Genomic DNA, 23,126 nt, shown 5'->3' on the forward strand with positions numbered 1-23,126 from the left:
GACTTAAGTCACTAAGAATGATGATAAAAGTAATGATGAAAAGAAAAAGACTTTGAGCAAATACTAAAATATTCAACAAACACACGAGTGACCAGGAGGTCTGCAAATAACCACAACAAGGTAAAGCAGCAGATCATGTGGTCTGACGGCATGCATTTCAGAGAAGCTTGGATTTTTAAGGAGAAAGAGAAGTGGTCTAGAAGCAGCAACAGAGAGGAGGGAAAATATCCACCTTCCTCCAGTGTATGTGAAAGAATAAACAGCTAACACTCCAGGAAAAGCAAGGTTCATTTTAACGGGTGGGGGAAAGAAAAGAGGACATTCAGAGAAGGGGTTGAAGATATAGAATATTTGTAGTTGTTTTCCTAGACCTGAGGAAGGCACTGTTGCTGCTGCTGTTGCTGCTGCTAAGTCGCTTCAGTCGTGTCCGACTCTGTGCGACACCATAGACAGCCCACCAGGCTCCCCCATCCCTGGGATTCTCCAGGCAAGAACACTGGAGCGGGTTGCCATTTCCTTCTCCAATGCAGGAAAGTGAAAAGTGAAAGTGAAGTCGCTCAGTTGTGTCTGACTCTTAGCAACCCCATGGACTGTAGCCTACCAGGCTCCTCCATCCATGGGATTTTCCAGGCAAGAGTACTGGAGTGGGGTGCCATCATCTTCTCCGGAGGAAGGCACTATAGAACTATAAAGCAGCAGGAGACATCTGTTGCTCGCTCTCTAAGAACTATAGGTAGGCAGGCCTATGGCAGTATGTGAAGGCATTAAACCATGGCACAGGACAAAAGAAAAAAAGGTGGCTGGGGCCAGGGGACTTCCCTGTGGGTCTAGTAAAAACTGCGTTTCCAGAGCAGGGGGCATGGGTTCAATTCCTGGTGAGGGAACTAAGATCCTGCTTGCTAAAAAGGGAAAAGTGGGGGCGGGGGGGGGGGGGGAGGAGAAATGGCATATTGCAGATTCCACCCTAGTTAGTGGCAGATCCAGGTTAGGAACTCAGGACTCAGGCTGTGTCCTGAGTCTGAACTGGGTGCTATAACAAAACCAGAAAGAATACAAACTGTGCTCCTCCATGCTCTCCATGCTTCCCATTACAGACTAGGTGAGAATATGACAGTGACAAATGAAACAACTTCAGCAAACAATGTATCAATAAGCACAAAATAGGCTGCAAATCATGTCCATTAGAGCCAAAGGAGGGCGCTATAAGTGACCTGTGGGTTTTTTTTTTTCCCTAAGAATCTTTTCTGGTGATAGCATATTCATTTACATATTTTTCCTAGATCCTGTAAGGAATTCATAAGACTTAAAGAAAATTTGGAAAACACAGAAAAGTAGAAAGAAAAAGAAGACTACTTTTGAGGTCCCATCACCAAACAGAATCACTAATTATTATTTTGGAATATTTCCATCCAGTCTTTTTTTTTGTTTTGTTAGGCATAGACATTTTAAATTAGTAAGAAATAAATAAAGTAGTAAGTAAACATGTAATTGTAATATACAAAATATGCAAAAAAATTTCAAAATTCAAGAGGTTAAAAAAAGATAGTAAAAATTAGTCTTTTTCTATCGTTCACAGCCCCTGCCTTCAGCCACACGGCTTCCCCCCCCCCGTGAGCCATCCTATTCATAGATTTCTGCTTCTAAGTTTATAAGAAGTGTATTTATTTGTATACTGCATCTCCATGAGTATGGAATCACTAATCACGGCAATGCCATACTAGTTACATACTGCATTTGGTGAAGTAATCTTTAAAACTGGGACTTTAATATTTTATCATAGAATCGTGGAATTATAGGGTTAGAAATTACTTGAGAGAATCATTCATTCAACTTCCTGAGAAAATTAAATAAATACATTCTTTTAAGAGTTAAGAGTTAGAAGAGCCAAGATTATAATCTAGGTTTTCTGAGTTTTCTGTTGGTGATCCCTCCAGTGCAACATATTACAGCACACCCACTCAAGCATCTTGCAAGCAAACATCGCAATGCTTACGACAACCTCCCCTTGGTTTTTGTTATATTTATGGCTTCTCCACAGTTTTGAAGCAAGTCACAGTTTTTGTTTTTTTAAATAAGCTTTATTTTTTCAGAACAGCTTTAGAGTTACAGAAAAACTGAGAAGGTAATACAGAGTTTTCATATTCACCATACCCTGTTCCCCTATTGATAACTCTTACGTTAGTATGGTACATTTGTTACCCAAATAAGCCAATGCTGATTCATGATTATTAACTCCATACTTTATTCATATTTCCTTGGTTTTTACCCAATGTCCTTTTTCCTATTCCAGGATTTTATCCAAAAGGTCACGTGTCTCCTCAGGTTCCTCTTGGTTGTGCCAGTTTCTCAGACTTTGTTTTTGATAATCTTGACAGTTTTGGTTGGGTATTTTGAAACAAATTGGTATTTTTTTGCTTTTCTTGTGATCATAGGTTTATCTTTGTTTTAACATAACCCTAGGCTTGTCGACATATGTTCATATAACATTATTTGTTTCTAATTGTGGTGTTTCCATAAACTTCACTTTTTTATTATTTTAATTGGAGGCTAATTACTTTACAATATTGTGGTGGTTTTTGCCATACATTCACATGAATCATGGGTGTACACGTGTTCCCCATCCTGAACCTCCCTCCCACCTCCCTCCCCATCCCATCCCTCAGGGTCATCCCAGTGCACCAGCCCAGAGCACCCTGTCTCATGCATCGAACCTGGACTGGCGATCTGTTTCACATCTGATCATATACATGTTTCAATGCTATTCTCTCAAATCATCCCACCCTCGCCTTCCCCCCCCACCCCCGAGTCCAAAAGTCTGTTCTTTACATCTGTGTCTCTTTCGCTGTCTCACATATAGGATCATTGTTACCATCTTTCTATATTCCATATATATGCATTAATATAGTATATTGCTGTTTTTCTTTCTGACTTACTTCGCTCTGTATAATAGGCTCGAGTTTCATCTACCTCATTAGAACTGATTCAAATGCATTCTTTTTAATAGCTGAGTAATATTTCATTGTGTATACGTACCACAGTTTTCTTATGCATTTATCTGCCGATGGGCATCTAAGTTGCTTCCATGTCCTGGCTATTGTAAACAGTGCTGCGATGAACATTGGGGGGTACACGTGTCTCTTTCAGTTCCGGTTTCCTCGGTATGTATGCCCAGCAGTTCTATTTCCAGCATAAACTTCACTTTTAATGGCTGAAAATCCCTTCTTTGTTATTTAAAGTCTGTATGACTTTGGACACATTCTAAACTTCTCTGAGCCCTTGGTTTCCTCCTCTGTAAATAGTGTTCACAGCATTGTCATGAAAAAGCCAAGTGGACTGTTGAGCAGAGGCAAGACAGAATGAAACTTAGGTTTAAAGATTATTCAAGGAGTGCTGTTGAAACTAAATTATGGGGAAAATAGGTGGCCGCCAGGGAAGTCCTCTGTGCAGAGCACATCATGTGAAACGCTGGGCTGGATGAATCACAAGCTGGAATCAAGATTGCCAGGAGAAATATCAACAACCTCAGGTATGGAGATGATATCACTCTAATGGCAGAAAAGTGAAGAGGAACTAAAGAGCCTCTGATGAAGGGTGAAAGAGGAGAACGAAAGCTGGCTTAAAACTCAGTATTCAAAAAACTAAGATTATGGCATCTGGTCCCATCACTTCATGGCAAATTGAAGGGGAAAAAGTGGAAGCAGTGATAGATTTTCTTCTCTTAGGCTCCCAAATCACTGCAGATGGTGACTGCAGCCATGAAATTAAAAGATGCTTGCTCCTTACAAGGAAAGCTATGACAAGCCTAGACAACATATTAAAAACCAGAGACATCTCTTTGCTGACAAAAGTCCATATCATCAAAGCTATGGTTAGTTGGACACGACTCAGTGACTTCACTTTCACTTTTCACTTTCATGCATTGAAGAAGAAAATGGCAACCCACTCCAGTGTTCTTGCCTGGAGAATCCCAGGGAAGGGGGAGCCTGGTGGGCTGCCATCTATGGGGTCGCACAGAGTCGGACACAACTGAAGTGACTTAGCAGCAGCAGCATGTATGGATGTGAGAGTTGGATCATAAGGCTGAGCAAGAAGAATTGATGCTTTTGAACTGTGGTGCTGGAGAAGATTCTTGAGAATCCCTTGGACTGCAAGGAGATCAAACCAGTCAATCCTAAAGGAAATCAGTCCTGAATATTCATTGGAAGGACTGATGCTGAAGCTGAAGCTTCAATACTTTGGCCATCTGATGCAAAGAGCCAACTCACTGGAAAAGACCTTGATGCTGGGAAAAACTGAAGGCAAAAGCAGAAGGGGGCAGCAGAGAATGAGATGGTTAGATAGCATCACTGACTCAATGGATGTGAATTTGAGCAAACTCCAGGATATAGTCGGAGAAGGCAATGGCAACCCACTCCAGTACTCTTGCTTGGAAAATCCCATGGATGGAGGAGCCTGGTAGGCTGCAGTCCATGGGGTCACTAAGAGTTGGGCACAACTGAGTGGCTTCACTTTCACTTTTTACTTTCATGCATTGCAGAAGGAAATGGCAACCTGCTCCAGTGTTCTTGCCTGGAGAATCCCAGGGACAAGGGAGCCTAGTGGGCTGCCGTCTATGGGCACAGAGTTGGACACGACTGAAGTGACTTAGCAGCAGCAGCAGGATATAGTGGAGGACAGAGGAGCCTGGCATGCTGCAGTCCATGGAGTCACAGAGAGTCAGACACAATCTAGCGACTGAACAACAACAAACACAGGTTCTACATAAATGCATATTTACACAGAAGTCCAGGTAGGTTGAGGATTTCTGGAAAAAGGGCCTTGCTGAACCATGAAGTGGCAGGCACTCAGCTGCAGCCTACTGGGGAGAATGGCAGACGGGAGGAGTGGAGAGATGGTCTTCCAGGCAGCAAGGTGAGCAATCCTGCGCACAGCCCTCAGGGAAGGGGTGGGCCTCCTCAGGAGAGGCCAGGGCAGCCAGGCGCTTCTGTACACACTCAGCTGTTAGCCGCGCTTCAGGGTCTGCATCCCAGCAGTCCTCCAGGAGCTCTCTCAGGCCTCCAGGGTCCTGGCAAGAATGACCGGGAGGCAGGCTTTACTTCAGGACCCTGAGTGGCCCCAGCTTTAAAAGGCATCCTTGATGGCCCAGGTCTCAACACTCCTCTACTGTTCCTTCCTGGAGCCTCCTTCCTCCCCTTCACCCAAATCACGCCTTTCATTTCCTCTCTTATGAGAAAAGTTCTCTCCAAAGAGTCCACTTTTTCCTTTGAGATGCTAGTTCAGACTCATTAATGGTTTAACTGTTCTTTTCTCTCAGGCAACCAGGGTCTTCTGAAAACAATACCCGGGCCTTTGTTACCAAACCCAACAGACACTTGTGCAGTGGAAACCAGATCAGGTAGCAGGGGAAGGGGCCTCCTGTAAGGAAACTTTTCCGAAGAAACCCTGAAATTTCACTATTCAGGCACTGCTTTAACCCTTATCCCTAGATCTGGCTTTAATTGGGTCATGACAGAAACACAGAGGTGTAAGACAGAATGAGGAAATTATTGGATTAAATATTGGGCTTCAGGGGACTTCCCTGGTGGTCCGGTAGTTCAGAATCCAAATTGCTATCCAAGGGACATAGGCTTGATTCCTGGTGGGGGAATTAAGATGCTACATGCCTGAGAATCTAAGCGCAGAAGCCACATCTACTAAGTCTGTGTGCTCCGGAGCCCAAGAAACACAGCTACAGAGTCTGTGTGCCCCAGTGAAAGACCTCGCATGACGCAACAAAGATCCCATGTGCCACAACTACGACCTGATGCAGCCAAATAAATAATAGATAATTTTTTAATCTATTCTTCCCTGGTGGTACAGTGGTTAAGAATCCACCTGCCAATGCAAGGGACACAGGTTTGATCCCTGCTCCAGGAAGACTCCACATGGCATGGAGCAAATAAGCCCATGCATCACAACTAGGGAAATCCGCGGGCCCAGAGCCTGTGTTCCTCAACAAGAGAAGCCACCGCCACGAGCAGCCCACGCACCACAACTAGAGAAAGCCCAAGTGCCCCAGTGAAGACCCAGCATACACAAAAATAACAAATAAATAAACACTTTTTAAAAAATGTTGAAAAACAAATATTGGGCTCCAGTGTACAAGGAAAGCAGCCATCTTGGGGGCAGAGCTCAGACCAGAAGCAAAGCCAAGGAGGGCTTCCTGGAGGAAGGAACTGAGGAACAAGGCAGACTGATGATGGAGAGAAGAGGGATGGACAAGGCAAACCTGAGCAAGAGGAAGGTGTGTGTCTCAGGAACGGGCTATGTGAGGCTTACAGTGGAAAGGGAAGAACTGGAGTATAGACCAAGTTTGCCCAGCTCCAGCTGACCATGAGCAAGGAGCGGTGGGAGATGAGAAGGGATAGGAACAGGTAGGCTGTCCTGGTGCATAGGTCCCTGAAGCCCGTGTCGAGACTGTCCAGGTCCCAAGCCCACCAGCCCACACCCTCTTACTGTGGTAAAGCAGCACCAGGTAGATGGAACGTGAGGGCGCCTCCTCTCCTCCACTGCCAAGGTCCACAGCTCACAGGTGGTGGGGGCGCTGCCCAGTTCTGCCTCATAGGCCAGTTGGAAGGGTGGTGGTCTGCTGTCTGGGAAAAGGCACATGAAGCTAGGTGTCAGGTAGCCCAAGGGGTGCCTTCTTGTAGAAAGATCAAGAGGGAGAAGGGTAGAGCTTCCTGGGTCAGGAGGTAGGTGAGTATAGAATGGGCAGGTGGGGCACGGGGGTGCGGGGCGGGGAGGGGGCCTCTGTCACACCCAGCCTCACCAGGTCGCAAATCTGGGCAGCGACTCATAATCTCCCACAAGAGCAGAGCCAGAGAGTAGACATCAGCTCGCCGCAGGGCCGTGCCCCAGTCCTGAAGGTCCAGAGTCTTGTCCAAGAGCTCCGGTGCCATGTACCGCTGGGTGCCAGCCTGGACGGCAGGGATCATCTCCATGGCAACCCTCACCGCAACACTGGTCCGCGCAAGCCCCCGTACACTATCGGTGCTGCTGCACTGTCGCTGCTTCGTCATCAGCACCACCACCACCATCCTGGGTCTCACCCTCCTCCAGAGTACTGACCTCCATGATGGCAGCCGGGCCTCGGGGTTGACTAGGGGCCCAGGTTGGGGGCTGGGCGAGGCCAGGGAGCACCAAGGCGAGGCCCAGATCTCCAATGGCGCATGACCCATCGTCCCGAATGAGCACATTCTGGCTGCTCAGATCTCGGTGGGCGATACCTGGTTTATACTGGCCTGTGGGAGAAGCCAGGCTGAAGGGGCACAGATCTTCTTCCTTTGTCTTTTTGACCCAATCCTTCCCCTCCAAGCTAAAGGGAAAATCAGAAACAGCAGCATGGCTCCTGACTCCCATGGCTTCCCGCCCCCAGCTCACCCACCATCCTGCCAACGTTCCTCATGGAGAAACGCCAGGCCCTGCGCCAGGGACAGTGCCATCCGCAGGGAACTGCCCCAGTCACTGGTGTGCTGGGTCAAGTAGTGGCACAGGGAGCCCTGAGGAGAAGCAGAGAGAAGAGGGGGACACACAAAGCTGGAGGAGGCTGATTCACCCCAGGGAGCAGAGATCAACTGTCAGACTTCCCTCCGCGTCTCCCAGCAGACTTACACACGACACACCCAGAGCAAGGCAGTAGGCAATGCAGGAGTGAGGGTGTACACCACTCAGATTGACAGGAAAAAATAGTAGCTCTAGTTTAAGTGTCCTGAGCACTTGTTACGTGCCAGGCCTCCTGTAACCCTCACTACAACCCTGGGAGGTGGGTACTCCTGTCATTCCTGTTTTATGGATGAGGAGCTTGCTGGAAATCCCTGGGCGAGAGAGCCGTACAACCTGACCCCCCAGCAGTCTGACTGCCAACATCACTCACCTTTAACCACCTTATACTGCCTCACAGGACTTGGGATAAAGACAGAAGAGGCCAAGTAGGCTAGGTAGGGGCACCCGCATGAGTCACCTGGCCTGGGGGGTCACCCCGTAGCAGGGCGTGGATGGGGAGAGCCATTGGGTAGGGGAGCAGCTGGGAGGAAAGGAACAGTGGAGTCCCTCATTCTACAGACATTATTGAGCGCCTTCAGTGTGCCCGGAAAGTTAAACAAAACCAAACAAGCTGGGCTGTGAGGTATATGGTCAAAGAAGAGACTTCTCAGTACTCAAGATTTCAGAGGTGGAGGAACTGTAGGTGATGATATCCCAAGTCCTTAGAGGCCTACAAGGCCGGTGCGGTCTGGCCCCTGCCTATCTGTTTCTCTTCATCCTTTTCGCTCATGACCCTCCCTTTGGGTTACGCCTCCTCTGTCTTTTCTTATAGGGCCTTTTCAGCACTTAATTCACTTGACTCTTTACATTTCTTTTTGTGTTTGCTTGATCCCCTTCTGTCTCCCCTACTACTCTGTAAAATCTGGGAAGGGTAGGGGCTGGGTGTGTTTTTTCCAGCAACATATTGTTCATAAATATTAGTTGAATGGATAGATGAATGAATTTGGAAGTCTATGCCCAGAGATCTGTCTTTAACATTGGTTTTCCTTAAGGTTGGGGATATGAATTGTTTTGATTTCTCCCTTTCCTTTTCTATATATTGTAAGTCAAAAATATTAGCAAGTACTGCTTATAATAATAAAAAGAAAAAAATTAAAAAGCGTATTTAATGTTCTAGAGAAAAGGCAATCTACAGCAAAGGAACAAGCCTGAACAGGGCCTAGCTGCCACCACTCCCCGCCCCGCCTTCCCACACACATACATTCCTCAGTCCTCACCTTGGGGTGCAGCTCTAGTACCAGCAGGGGCCCACAGGGCAGGGGGCCAGGGCTGCCCCTGCTGGCGGTGATAAAGCGGACAATGTGGTCATGCTGTAGGCCGGGCAGCTCGTACAACGCTCTCTCAGCTTGGAACTGGGCCACAGCCCTCAGGGGGAAGGCCTTGACGGCTACCAGCTTGCCTTGCAGCTGCCCAGCCCACACCACTGCGTGACCTCCTTCCCGTATGACCTGGTGGGGACACGGTGCTGGGTTTGGATCTCGCCGAGTTCGCAGGGGCCAGGCTTCCTCTCCAGCACACTCTCTGGGAGGGCCCAGAGGCCCCCTCCCCACCATCCCTGGGCACCTGGGAGAAGCGTAGCTCAGGCAGCTCCGGCAGCTCAGCACTCCAGTCCCTGCCTGAATCTGACTCCGGCACTGGCTCTGGCCCACCTCGCACGCGGCAGGCCTTCTGCTGTAGCAGGGCTGGAGCAGAGAACAGCCTTAGGGTCAGGGTACCCAGGCATGGAGACTGGGAAGTGATGGGAGTCAGGGGAGCCTGGAGAGGGGTCAGAGCGCTGGGGCAGTACCTTGGGGGGATCACTAGGGGGGGTGGGGCAGAGTAGTACCCAAGATGATGCTGCTCAGCAGTAGCAGCAGCAGAAGCAGTCCCAGCAGCAGCAGCGTTATCCAGGTGGACTCCCCTGGAGGTTAGAGCAAGAAAGACTGGGTGAGCCCTGCCCCAAACCTCGCTCTCTGCTTCTCTCACTCCTCAGAGAACTGCTTCTCTACCCACCCCCACCCTGGTCACAAGCCCCCTTATCTCCCAGTCACCAGGGCAACCAACTTCTCAAGGCCAGGAGGAGGGAAGCTTAGGACAGCGGTAGGGTGAGAATTGGCCCTGGTTCTAACCTCTCATCTAACCTGGGCCCCAGCCCCCACCTGGCTCCAGCACCTTGGGTGGCTACCTGGGATGGCCTGGGGGCCCTCCAAACCAGGTGTCCCAGGGCTCCCCAGAGGAGGCAGATGGCTATAATTGGCATTGCAGAAGTCAGCACCACAGGAGCAGGTGAAGAGAGTAGAGCTGGGGCGAGGATGGGCTCGGGGACTTGGGTCACAGCGGGGGGACTCACAGCCTGGCTCATCGCTGTCTCGGCATCCTGACACAGAGGGGTTGGGAGGAGAGAAAGGGAGGGACAGAGTGTGTATGGGTCTGGGAACACAGAGGGCATCCCTTCCATCTCTCACAGCCTTTTCTTTCCCTCCACACATTCCATTGCTCCTGCCCTCCTCAGCGGCCACCTCCACCCAGGATAAGCCTCTCTCCCACCCAGGTATGCCTGGCAGATGCTGCGCCATTCACCTTGCATCTCCACCTGTGCCTGGTCTTGGGTCAGGTTCCAGATTCCAAAGCAGCAGTGGCTGTAGAGGCAGTGGATAACCCTGAGGGGGCCCGGCCCTGCATCCAGCAGCTTCCCCAGGTTCTGTGTGCTTCCCCGCACTCCAGGGGCCTCGAAGAACACACAGGTCCGCCTGCTGGGGGGTGCTGCAGGCCAGGGTAAGGGGAGGGGAGGGGTCAAGATGGGAGTGAATGCAGGGGCAGACAGAAGCCGGGAGAGAGACAAAACATGTTTTGTATTGCAGAGCTAGCCTGGTAAAGCCACAGGAGGAAACAGGGTCAGCAGAGGCCTGGAACGTGACCCCCACCAAGGGAACACCTGGCTGTACCCTTCATCCTCACTCACCCACTCCACTCATCACTCTTCAAGTGCTCCCTCCCATGATGGGTGGCTGGAAAGACCCTGCTTCTCCCTGTAGACACTTACCTTGCACAGCTGTAGGAAGCAGTGCCCAGAGCCCCAGGAGCCCCAGCATCATGCTGGAGGGGGCAGCAGGAGCCAGCACAGCTGTCCCTGGCCAGAGCTTCCTTCAGACACAGGGCACCGTGGGGCTTCTGATCCTTCAGCCCCCAACTCCACCCCCTCCCTCTTCCCCGTCTCTGTGGGGGAGACAGCTGCTGTGGGGGAGAGGATGGGTGTGGGGAAAAGGAGGGAGAGGGAGGAGCAGAGAACCAGTCTCCGTATCTTCCTCTGTTCAGCCACCTCCTCTTTTCTCTGTAAAGTGGGAGGAGGGGGCCTTAGAGTTCCCACTGAGAACAGAGTGATCCAAACCTCTGCCCTTTGCTGACCCTAGGAAAAAGTGCTGGCTGCTGTCAGCTCTTCCCAGGCTGGAAACCCAAGTGAGGTTAAGTGCTCAGAGCCATTCACCTGTTCCCAAAAGCCCTTCTAGCTCTTATTTTCTGGGCTCAGATCTGCAGTTCCCTGGGCACAGACAGGCTTCACAGCCTAGACTTCGAGTTGACCTCATTTTCTAAACTCAACGGTCAGGAAAGCAGCTGTGTAAAATGAGTTTTTTAAAAATCACATTGAAAATAGGTGTATGAAGGTAGATTTGATGTTATCAAAATTTTTTTTAAAAATCACATTGATCACCATTATAGAAAAGGCAACAAACTTTATTGAGCACCTATGTGCTAGGGCACGACTAGGGCTATGAATTTTACAATCATCACATCTAATTCTCCCATTGAGTTATTATTATCTTCACTTTATAGGTAAGAAAGCTGAATTTAGGTAACTTGACCAAGGTCACTCTGTCAGAAAATAGCAGTTAGGATTGGACCTAGTAAGTCTGATTCTAAAGCCCAAGCCCTGTTTTGTTTTGTTTTTTGCATTATGGCTCTGATGCCTGAAAGAAAATACAAAATTCAGCAGTAAAAAATATTTTAACACAGTATTTGAATATGGACTGAGAAAATGTGTACCAATACCTGTCAGCTGACCACTATAAAAAGATAGTACAGTTCAAACTATCACCACCAGAGGCCAGCAAACATAGGAGAAACTCAGGACAGTGAGGGGTCAGAAAGGGCCTCCTGGAGTGACTCATACCCACAGTGCATCTCCCGTGTCTATGAAGCTGCAGGAACTGCAGACTGTGACGGGAGGGCTTAGAGTGTGTAGAGGGAACGTCAGCGTGCAGATGGAAGGAGAGCGGTGTAGAGCTTGTGCCGCAATCGAGAGACAGGAGTCCAGCTCCATCAGATTACTGCCCAGAAGAAACTAGAACTGGCTCTCATGAGAATTAGAGCCAGAGGAGACCGGTTCCCTGTTTTCCTAGCCTTCTGTTCTGCTGGTGCCTACCTGGAAACCCTTTCTAGGGACGATCTGGCTTAGATGCAGGATGATTCTGGAGTCTGTCTTCTGAGGAGCTTGCATGAGGGTGTCAAAGCCCCAGTAGTGTGAAACAGCAGCTAGAGGCATGACCAGGGCTTTGAGGCTGATGGACAGCTGCCCATTCCTCCTTGGGCTCTTCTAGGAGTCCAGGCAGGTGGAATGCTGCACTCAACTATCTTCCTTTGCCAGATCTAAGTCTCGGACTGAGAAATATCAATAACCTCAGATATGCAGATGACACCACCCTTATGGCAGAAAGTGAAGAGGAACTAAAAAGCCTCTTGATGAAAGTGAAAGAGGAGAGTGAAAAAGTTGGCTTAAAGCTCAACATTCAGAAAACGAAGATCATGGCATCTGGTCCATCACTTCATAGCAGATAGATGGGGAAACAGTGGAAACAGTGGCTGACTTTATTTTGGGGGGCTCCAAAATCACTGCAGATGGTGATTGCAGCCATGAAATTAAAAGACACATTATTTTGTCAAAAAGGTCCATCTAGTCAAGGCTATGGTTTTTCCTGTGGTCATGTATGGATGTGAGAGCTGGACTACAAAGAAAGCTGAGCCCTGAAGAATTGATGCTTTTGAACTGTGGTGTTGGAGAAAACTCTTGAGAGTCCCTAGGACTGCAAGGAGATCCAACCAGTCCATCCTAAAGGAGATCAGTCCTGGGTGTTCATTGGAAGGACTGATGTTGAAGCTGAAACTCCAATACTTTGGCCACCTGATGTGAAGAGCTGACTCATTGGAAAAGACCCTGATGCTGGGAAAGATTGAGGACAGGAGAAGGGGATGAAGAGGATGAGATGGCTGGATGGCATCACCGACTCAATGGACATGAGTTTGGGTAGGCTCCAGGAGTTGGTGATGGACAGGGAGGCCTGGCGTGCTACAGTTCATGGGGTCACAAAGAGTCAGACATGACTGAGTGACTGAAGAAGTCTGGGACTGAGGGGGGATTTGAAGGTAAAAGAGCTTCTTGCATCATGAGTATCAGAGAGAGCAAGGTAAGGAGCAGGCAGGAAGGCAGTCTCCTCACCCACAGCCTTGAATAACTACTCTCAAGACAAAAATATTGTCTCTCAATATAGAAACGTTCCAGTCAGGTTTATGGGAACTCTACATGCCCTGGGCAGAGTTCAGAATTGAGATGATGAGGAAAGGGGTAAGGATCTGAGAGCTGGGGGATCAGGAAGGTCCTGAGAAAAAACTTCAGCAAAGGAAGGAGGGCTTCCTGGATTCCATATACACAAAGCTCTTCATTAGGATCCCCTGATTAAAGTCCGTAGCGGGCCAATAATTTACTTTTGACCCCAATGATGACAAAGCTAAAGTGAGTTTATTCATTCAACTCAAAAATTTTAGATCCTAGTCTTAAAAAAGGTATCTCATTAAATGCTGAACCTACAAAATACATGTGATTCTTGCCCTCCCGGAACTCAGTCTAGAAAAGCAGGAGAAAATACCAGTAAGCAACCGGAAAATTGTGTCTAGCTAGAGGGTATGAACAAGGAGCTACACAACCAGAAAGAGCAAATAAGCTAAAACTGTGTTCAGGGCAGAGAAGACATGGGAAGAAAGGTGTCCAAAGGTTTCACAGAGAAAGGAATATGTAAATTGTCTCAAGGTAATCACACTGAAAACAAATAAAAGGAGGGTGATTATTGTAGCCAAGGAACAGCAAGAACAAAGGCAGCAAGAATACAGATATAAACACAAAAAGTGTGTTGAGGCCAGGCCATGGGGGAGGGGCAGAGACTGAGCAGGAGAAAGGGGTAGGAGACAGGAAGCTGAAAATCACAACTAGAGATAAACTGGGACCAGACTGGAAAGGTTAGACTCTTCCTAAAAGCAAAGGATTTTAGGCAGGGGTCTGGTGGCAACGTGGAAGACGGACGACTGAGGCTCAGGGAGATCAGTTACAAGACCTAAGCAGTAGCGAGGCTGAGTGCGAGGACAGTGGAAATAAAGAGGGAGAGTATTCCCTGGTGGTCCAGTGGTTAGAACTCCAAGCTGTCACTGCTCTGGGCCTGGGCTCAATCCCTCGTCAGGAAACTAAGATCCTCCAAGCCATACCCCAGAGGCCAAAAACACAAACCCAAAAAAAGGAAAAAAATGGAGATACACTCTATTAGTAATATTGACAGGATTAGTAATCAAATGAATGTTGACAGATGAAAGAGAATTAAAAGATGATTCTGAAATTTCAAGCATACATGATCAAGAGTAGCAATAATGTCATGAGGTAAGGAACACAAAGGATTATTTTTCTTCCTTACATGTTGAGTGAGTTATCTGTGGGACATTCAGATAAAAATGTCCACAAAGCAGGCTGCCAGGTTGAGAAAAAAGTGAGGGATTTTAATTTAGGTGTCACCAGCACGTATGTAATAGCTAAAGAGGGAATGCAACTTGTTCAGAGGTGAAAGAGTAAGGAAAGGACCCAGGATGGGGAATGCCAGTATTTCAGGGACAGAGGAAGAAGTGGCTATGAAGGAGACTAAAAATATAAAGGCTGAAGGAAAACCAGAAGTGCCTCAGTTTCGAACTTCATGGGAAGAAAGCACTAAGACACACACTGCTGGAAAGAGGTCAAAGAGGCTAAGGACTGGAAGAGCATTGGAGCAGGCAACCAGCGTGCTGCTATTGGTAAGCGACTTGGTAAACAATGGCCAGACAGGTGGATAGGAGAAAAATTACACTACTCTAACTTTGGAAATGGAAAGAATTAGGTTAGCAGCTTGAAGCAGCAGCAGAGGCTTTTCAAAATGGGAAACGTGGGCAGAAAGGCAGATTTTAACATGGTTAAAAAGTGAAAGTGTTAGTTGTTCAGTCATGTCCAACTCTTTGGGACCCCATGGACCATAGCCCATCAGGCTCCTCTGTCCATAGTATTCTCTAGACAAGAAAACTGGAGTAGGTGGCCATTTCCTTCTCCAGGGGATCTTCCCAACCAGGGACTGAAGCCGGTTCTCCCACATTGCAGACTCCTTACCTTCTGAGCGACCATTATAGGCTGACAAAAGGTCTCTCCAGGAGAGACTTAAGATAAAAGAAGAAAGTACTATTGAAACAAAGAACAAAAAGAAGTCAAAGAAAATGAGGTTGAGAGCACTAGTGGCAGGGTTGGCCTTGCAAAGGAAAAATACTTCTCTTCTTAGGAAAAGGGGGTAAATTGGTATTGGTGAACACATAGATGCTAGAAGAGAGGAAGTTTGAGGAAATTTGATGGGAAGTTTGAGGAAATCTGATGGGAAATTGGAGGGAAGTTTGACACTTGTTTTCTTTGTGAAATAAGAAGCAAATTATCTGCTGAAAAATGGGGTCAAGACTGGGAAACTTGCAGTTCTACATTACTGTGCCAGACTATTATGTATTTGATAGCAAGGCCTGTCTTACTTCATTTTTCATCCTCAACCTAGCACATAGTAAGGGCTCAATAAATGTCTGCTGACTGAATAGCTGACAGAACTATTTAAAGGCTCACGTAAGACTCCAAAGCCAAAAAACATACAGCCCCTCCTCATAAAAACCCCTCCAATGAAGCTAAACATTAAAACGTTATATTTCAAATAGTTACATAAGAAAATCAAATGGCTGAGTGATTTGATGAAGTGGACCTAACGGGTCAAATGAGAAGAAATAAGAATGCTGGTAGTTACAGTATAAACCATCAATCAAGGATTCTTAGATAGGTATGAAGGCAAGTAAAAGCACAGGCTGACTGATAGGAAATGGGAAAGGCTGTCAGCATAACTTCAATTTCAGTTTCAAGGGGCCATAATCCAGATTCAGTCATTTTAGACACAGGTTGGTATTAACTGAACGTAAAATATGTTGAAGCTAGATCTTGGCTTCTACCATTCTCCAATAAAAAGAACAAAGGCTCCTTGGAGAAATGGCCAGTCTAGGGCTGGGGCAGGGAAAATACAGTATGAGCCTGAAAACGTGCTCAAGGGAAAAAAAAAAAAGAGGATGTAGACATATCAAAGGGACACAAGTCAAAAGCACTTCCAATGTTCAAAGCTGGGACAATGTGAACAACAAAAATATTGTATAATTGGATTATAACCACCCACTTATAATAAGTACACATGAGTACTTGCTAGCTTAATAAAGAAGAGGCAGTTTCTTCACAGAAGCTTAATTCCCACCAACCCCATTAAGGGTGGGCTACACTCACTTCCAAAGAATAGGAAAAGTGAAGAAACCAGGCAAACACTACCTTAACCAGGTGAGAAAGGGTTTATCATCCATAATGTCACATGGCTATCACACACCCCTTGATAGGATGTGATGAGGGCATTTCACCTATGTAGTGCTTTTTTCTCCCCCCAAAACCTGTAAGCTCAGTCTAATAATGAGAAAAAAATCAGACAAATTCAGATTGGGGGATATTCTACAAAACATGGCCAATACTCTCAAAGACTGTCAAAGTCACCAATAAGAAAAGACTTAAACTGTCGCAGATGAGACTAGGGACACATACCAACTAAATGCAATGTGGTATCCTGCAACAGATCCTGGAACAGGAAGAGGACATCAATGGATAAAGCCCACAAAGCCTAGGATTCAGCTAATGTGATGTACCAATGTCAGTTTCTTAATTTTGACATTATATCCTGATAATGTTAACAACGGAGAAAATTGGGAAAGGGGAATATAGAAACCCTCTGCACTATCTTTGCAACTTTCCTTTCAATTTAAAAATATTTCAAAATAGAAGCTAATTTAGAAAAAAGAGTTGGAACTGTCCCTGTTCCTCTGGATCTGCTGCATTTCTGTGTAGTCCTGGCACACTGATCTGGTCATCAACTGTTTACCTGGGAGTTAAGTGTAGGACAACTGCACTGATTAACATGTATTAACAGTGTAGCTAGAAAACAATTTGGGGTTTAATGTATGAAGTTATAACCATATTTTCCCCAATCCCAACCCTCTCAACACACCAGAGACATGGCTTTTTATTAAAAAAACTTTTTTTTTTAATTGGTTTACAAAGGAGCTACAGACTACATTGAACTAATCTTTGTACAAAAAGGCAAAAAAAAAAAAAAAAAAAAAAAAGCCCCCAAACACCCAGAGACAAAAGGCAGGGGAGAGACAAGAAAGTAAGATACAAAAGAGCAGGAAGAAACTAAGACAAGAGATTAGCATCATACATACACAAGATCAAGGAGGAAAAAGAGCAAGAAAGATGAGAGAGCATTTAAAAGTATTTCCCCACAGCCCAGGCGATAATTGGATTGAAACCAACAACAAACACAGCACGAGATTATTAAGAAGTTTAAAAAGGCAACAGTGGTATGGAGACTGGTTATTGCCAGTGTTAAAGAGAGAGACATAAACTTGTTTTAGGCACCAGAGACCGGAGCACTGCCCCTTCCTCCCAGAGGAGGACAGACTCTGGAAGAGGAAGCAGGCCCTAGGGCAGCTGCCATTGGTATGTGTAGGAGTCTCAGACCAATCTCAGCATATTTTCCCCAACTTTCCCCAAAATCTCCGCGCCTTAGATTCCAAGTGAGAGCTATGGGATGCCACTGGGAGAAAGGGGTGATCAGAAATATGAAGACTTGCCCTTGTGCACACTGTTCAAGAGCAGCTGCTAGGAAAGTGGGGGGCTGGGTAGAGAATCCCATTCCTCTGTGGAGAAGGCACAGTGTAATTCCTGAAGGTGAGGAAAAGAAAACACTCCCCCCAGGAGAGGTATCAACAAGGTCCTCACCACCCACAGCAGCCTCACTTTAGCCCTATTTATGTTGTTGTTGTTGTTGCTGTTTTGGATATTAAAGGGAATTGAGGGACAGATCATGCCTCTTCTTGCTCAGCAGGGACAAGGCAGGCTGGGGTTGCAATAATGAGGAAGGGAGAAAATGGGACAAGACATTCATTTCCCTCATATGAACATTGCGGAGGCAATCTTTCTGGGTTTGGGGATATCAAACTGGAGAAGACCTAGGAGGTGAATGAAACCAGGGACTCCCATTTTTTTCCCCCTTTCCCAGACTCCGATCTAAGGCAAGTGAGCTAAACTGGCAAGAGAGAGTAGGAATTTAAGCTTAAGGCTGCTTAATGTCCTCCTGGGAGCTGGTGTTTAGGGAAGACAGACAAAGAAACAGGTCAACCTCAAAGCTGGTCTCCTCATCCTCCTAGATGAGGTCTGTACCCCAGGAGTAGAGCCAAGAGAGGCACCGCAGAGCACACAGGCTCCTAAACAAAAGTAATAACCTACCCACAGTTTATCAGCAGTTTTCAAAAGCAATGTTTTCCGGGGTTGGAGAAGTGCCATATCCTCCTCCCTTTCCCCAAAGCTACTGCTGCCACCTTTCATCCTTGCACAATAAGTTACTGGCTCTCTTCTAAGGGAGATGAAACTCTGAGATTTCACATTCCTCCTCCCAACTCCAAGAGGGTACTTGAATAGGGGGAAGGAGAGCTATGCAAAGGGCCCCTCACTTGAGGCAGCTAGACTATCCTCATTTTCCTTGGTACCTGGATCAGAACTCCTTTGATCTGATCCCAAGGTCCAAAAGGCATCAGGGTACTCAAAACTGAATGAAAACTTTAGCACCAGAGCTCCCCCAAAGCAAAACAGGGGCCTGATTAATACCCCCAGAAGAACCCCTCAGAAAGTGTATAAATTTATTGCATCCTAGCAAAGATCTGCAGCTTCCAGTATTCACACAATGTGAAGATATTAACAATACAAAATATATTCTGAAAGTCAAACATCTGCAGTTCATAGTGCTTTCTTAGATTTGTTAAAAAAAAAAAATACAATGCTTAGTTTCCTATATAGGATATACAAAAGCAAAAATATATATATGTATATAGTAGAAATCAACCAATCAGCCATAGTAATTTACAGCCTTTGTCTCTAACCCTCCCCCAGTCATAATCTTTACCCAACACTTCAGTCTATACATTCTGGGATCAAGAGTTCTATTCTGAATTCTTAGAAATGTCTGTTAAACTGCATTCTACATGGCACCCATAAACAGGGTGCCTGCTGGGAAGTCCCTGAAGGAAGACGATGTGGGTTGTTACTGCTCTGGGTAAAAAGTGAGACAATCAAATGATAAGCAGATACATGTGAACAGGCAACCTGAAAGGACAAGGAAATAATATTATCACTTCTCTGGGCACCCCCAACCCCACAAGGTTTGGTCATTAGAAAGTTACATAAAAGAGCAACTTGTGAAAAAAAAAATTAGAATCAATATGCCTGTCAGTTACACTAATTTCTTCCGGCAAAAAGTTCAGGAAAAGGGACTTTCAGCAATAAGCTCCTGACTCAAGGAATGTGGGTAACTTCCTGTGGAAAAGACTGAGTGACTTACTGCTGCTGGGAGACAAAAGCAGTAGCGGCTTTCGTTTTAGGGCCAAACAAGATACTGAATCTTGAGCTTCCTTGGTGAGAAGGAACTAGGACAAGTGGAAAGAACTGGATATAAATTTGCTTGTGCTAAGAGCTGGGGGTAAACCAGCATTCCATCCCAGAGAAAACCATCATCAAATAACCTGAAAGTGTGTAAGCTTCAGCATCATTAAGCTAGATTACATCTAGTAATTTCATTCCGGGGAAGATTCCATTCCTTGAAATGTTCTATCAAAACACTGCACACTCCAGTGAGTTATCTTGCCCCTTTCCTCCAGAAGATGCCTATGTACATGATTACAGATATAAAATAACATGTTCAGAGTTCTGCCTTTCAGTGGGAACAAAGGGTGTGATAAGTGGCTGGGCAGATAACTTCTACTTCAGTATTAATGCAATTTGATAAGGGGAAAGTTCCTTGCAATAGCTTCTGTGTCAAAAACACTATTAAGTCTGCAGAGAAAGAACCAAATGGAGTGAGCTTTTGTTTAGAATATTAACAGTTATTGTATTTCAGGTTAAACAACAACATAAACTTACCCAAACCCTAATTTGGATAGATTTTATATAAAATATATAGTAGAATCATGGCATCATCTATTTATAGTCAAGGTAAATAGAATTATGAGAGGAATTAGGACTCTGCTATAGATCTGGATGTTGGTTTCACTTTCAAACACAAAAATAGTTTCTTCTTTTAAAAGTGCAGTAGAATATCCCCCATTCATAATTGTAACTAGTTTAGCAAAAGCAAAGCAATGACCTCAGGAACATACCCAGGTTTTAAGATAGATTTCTAGGTAATGGGCCTGAAAGGCATTTTGATCTGAATTTGATTTATTTTCCAACAATTTCAAATATAATTTCTCATCTGTGTGTAGATATATACAAGCACGAACACACATTCACACACGGTCATACACAAACACTTCACTTTCTATCAGATTAGGGTAATTTTTTATTGCAGGTCTCTTATAGTATTGGCTAACAGAAAACCTATCCCCAATCTAACAGATTACACACATACACACAGCCATTTCCACACTTCCTCACAGTGAAAAGCTCTCTGACGAGGTACCAGAAAGTCAAGAGAGACAATGTTTTAATGGCTGGGCCTTGAGGACAACTCTGGTTGCATTTAAATCTCAGTGCCAAATGCACTAAGAGTTCCCTGCCGCTGTAATTTTTGGATCAGTCTCTTCAGGAATCAGGCCATGGAGAAAAGCAGGATGGTTTTCCCTGGTCTCCCCTATAAGCCACAGTGGTAAGACAAGATTTCTTTTTGTTCTGGGCTATCATTCCCATGATCATGAGTGCTTCCTTTCCCCTCAGGAGCCACCCTAGGAAGAGCTAAGGGGAAAGATCAAAGAACCATTGCCTTGCCACTGATCCATGCTCTGGAGTTCTGCAGAATGGAAATCCAGAACAGTCACTGGCTGACACTCCATAACAACATAATGGGAAAGCAACTACTGGAGACGTTCAAAAGAGGAAGTGTTATTTCCTTTCAGAACGTGAACTCAGAAGCCCACACATCAAAGCTTAGAGCTACCTTGGAAGACAGTTGCACAAAGGTCCAAATACTCCACTAACTCCTGAACTGAACTACTTGAGTCACTTCCACTTCTGAGCACATCATTTTCCTATTGAAAGCTCCTACCTATTATTTGACCATCTTTTCACAGTTTGCACAAACTGATCCCAGACTATAACTTTCAAAGGTCTCTTGTACAATTCCATAGAAAGACTTCTGATTCCTGATGCTTAGAGCAGCTAATGAAGAGAGAGGTGCCTTTGACTCTCCAGCACCAAAAGGGTGCCTGCGTCAGTAGTATTTTGAACACTCTCTTCACAGCTACCTCAAGCATTCGCCTGAGCTTCAAGGCTTCTCCATTCTGCTGCTGGGACTAAGGACTTTATAAAAACATGACAGAAGTGCCTCATCCAGGGACCACTACCAAAAACAAAACATGAAGTGATCAGGTGAGAGAAGGGGAGACAGAAAGGGTTGAGTCAGGGAAAGAGTGCAAGAAGCTGATCCCAAATTAAAAGACAAAATTAAGAAAAGGAAAACATTATCTATGTATATATAAACTAAAAGCAGAGCATATAAATGCTTAATCTGGTGGGAAGCCAAGACAACATCTATAGAAAATCTTGATGTGTCACAACAAGGCTCAGCCATAAGGAAATAAGGCAATATAAAAAAATGACCAAGGTATTTTGGTCACCGAATGGTCTCCTTCCTCCTCCCAGCCAACCCCTGCAAATGCATCTCTATATATCTTTTATATATATATATATAATATAGAATCTGTTTTTGTTAAAAAGTATTTCAATGATCATATATATTTATCAAGGCATGATGGCTTTAGGAAAGGGGGGGATCCATCATGGGGGAGCTGAGAAGGGAAATGCAGGAAGGGGAGGCTGGGGTAAGAAGTGTTAAGAAACTGTTTGGGGTCAAACAAATGCTCATCAAAGGTGGCACCAACAGAATTTTCACTATGTTTCCCACTTTAAGAAGGTACTGATGACACAGGTGGGTGCCAGGACCCCATCTCTTTTGTATCCCACCCCCAATTCTTCCCACCACCATGCATTTTTAATGCCTCATGGCTCACTCTCCCACGCGTCTCTTGGACCCATGCTACCTTGCATCCCAGGGTTGATGGGTATGGCCCATATGTCTCTGGCCCCAGGTGCCTGACCTCAGAAGCCATTGCCACTGATATTGATGGACTGCAGATCTGCCACCTGCATGACATTGATGCCACTGTTGGCAAGACGGGCAATACCCTCCGGACAAATGGCCTCCATGGCTACCATGTTGGTGGTAATAAGGGCTGAAGGGGTGGCAGTACCACTGCCTTCTGAACCTGCCCCACTGTCCAGGGGCAAAGTGCCCACACTCAGGGCTACACCCGGGCCTCCCTTCTTATTCTGGTGGGTCTTGATATGCTTTGACAGGTGGTCACTCCTCATGAAGCGCTTGGGACACTCAGGGCAGGCAAATTTCTTCTCACCTAGGTAAAGGAAGAGTAAGAAGATGAGACAATCACATCTTAGGAAGTAGGGGTACCTTGTTCAATTCATTCCCTTCAAACTATATAAGGCAGAATAAGACTAATCTTAAAGGTGATTAAAAACAAGAAAATTCTGGTGATTTTCTTTTGTCTTTTGGGGGGAAAAAAGAGTAAAGATTAGAGAGTCCTCAGAAAGGAAGAAGTATAGCAGAAAAGTAAGATAGGACCTTCAGAACCCTTATTTCTTAAGGGTTTTCAGATTAACTCCAATGCCATTTATGATCCATACATTCAATTTCAAACATAAGTTGCTCAGAAATTTTAGTTACTTCCAAGGTATATTTTGTCTTTTCATTCTGGTCCATTACTACCTCTCCCTTCCCAAGTTCCCGCTCACCTGTGTGTGTGCGTTTGTGCCTCTGTAACTCATCTGAACGTGTGAAGCGTTTCCCACAGAATGACCAGGTACACATGAAAGGCCTCTCGCCTGTATGCCAGCGCAAGTGTGCCCGTAGGTGTGAGGTCTTGCCATATACTTTGCCACAGCCTTGCATGTGACAAATGTGCTGTTTCTTCTTGCCAGGATCCCCAGAGCCCCTGGAAATGAAAACACAATTATTCTTTGTTCATTTTAGAGACAAAATTAGAGTCATAAAGTACCCACAGTAATTACTGGACCCACTCAAAACTAATCCAAGTTTTTATTTAAA

The 23,126-nt window shown here is 45.8% G+C and overlaps 2 protein-coding genes across 4 annotated transcripts in view; both read right to left on the minus strand.

Annotated features, from left to right (window-relative positions):
* Positions 1-2,056: 2,056 nt before the first annotated feature.
* On the minus strand, positions 2,057-11,528 carry AMHR2 (anti-Mullerian hormone receptor type 2). Its single transcript, XM_069580716.1, has 10 exons — positions 10,141-11,528; positions 9,746-9,937; positions 9,407-9,481; positions 9,145-9,263; positions 8,799-9,029; positions 7,424-7,538; positions 7,108-7,280; positions 6,809-6,956; positions 6,496-6,632; positions 2,057-5,065 (listed from the first exon to the last, which is right to left on the minus strand). The coding sequence occupies exons 1-10, from the start codon at positions 10,145-10,147 to the stop codon at positions 4,856-4,858; spliced, it is 1,407 nt and encodes a 468-aa protein (XP_069436817.1). The 5' UTR covers positions 10,148-11,528; the 3' UTR covers positions 2,057-4,855.
* Positions 11,529-21,707: 10,179 nt separating this feature from the next.
* The window catches only part of SP1 (Sp1 transcription factor), a 33,929-nt gene continuing 32,510 nt past the window's right edge, over positions 21,708-23,126 (minus strand). For all 3 annotated transcript variants that reach the window (XM_069580713.1, XM_069580715.1, XM_069580714.1), the window contains exons 5-6: positions 22,814-23,013; positions 21,708-22,416 (exon numbers count right to left, since the gene is read on the minus strand). In XM_069580713.1, coding sequence (XP_069436814.1) covers positions 22,103-22,416; positions 22,814-23,013 — 514 coding nt within the window. In that variant the 3' untranslated portion in view covers positions 21,708-22,102. The remainder of the gene's footprint in view (positions 22,417-22,813; positions 23,014-23,126) is intronic.

Source organism: Ovis canadensis, chromosome 3 (assembly GCF_042477335.2).
Source record: "Ovis canadensis isolate MfBH-ARS-UI-01 breed Bighorn chromosome 3, ARS-UI_OviCan_v2, whole genome shotgun sequence".
Lineage (NCBI taxonomy): Eukaryota > Metazoa > Chordata > Mammalia > Artiodactyla > Bovidae > Ovis > Ovis canadensis.

What these genes read in the sequence shown, in the direction of transcription:
- AMHR2 (XM_069580716.1), bottom strand. An exon ending in GGGCCCCCAGGCCATCCCAG is followed by an intron (nt 9,482 to 9,745) that starts GTAGCCACCCAA and finishes TCTAACCTCCAG; the next exon opens with GGGAGTCCACCTGGATAACG. An exon ending in CTGAGCTACGCTTCTCCCAG is followed by an intron (nt 9,030 to 9,144) that starts GTGCCCAGGGAT and finishes TGTCCCCACCAG; the next exon opens with GTCATACGGGAAGGAGGTCA.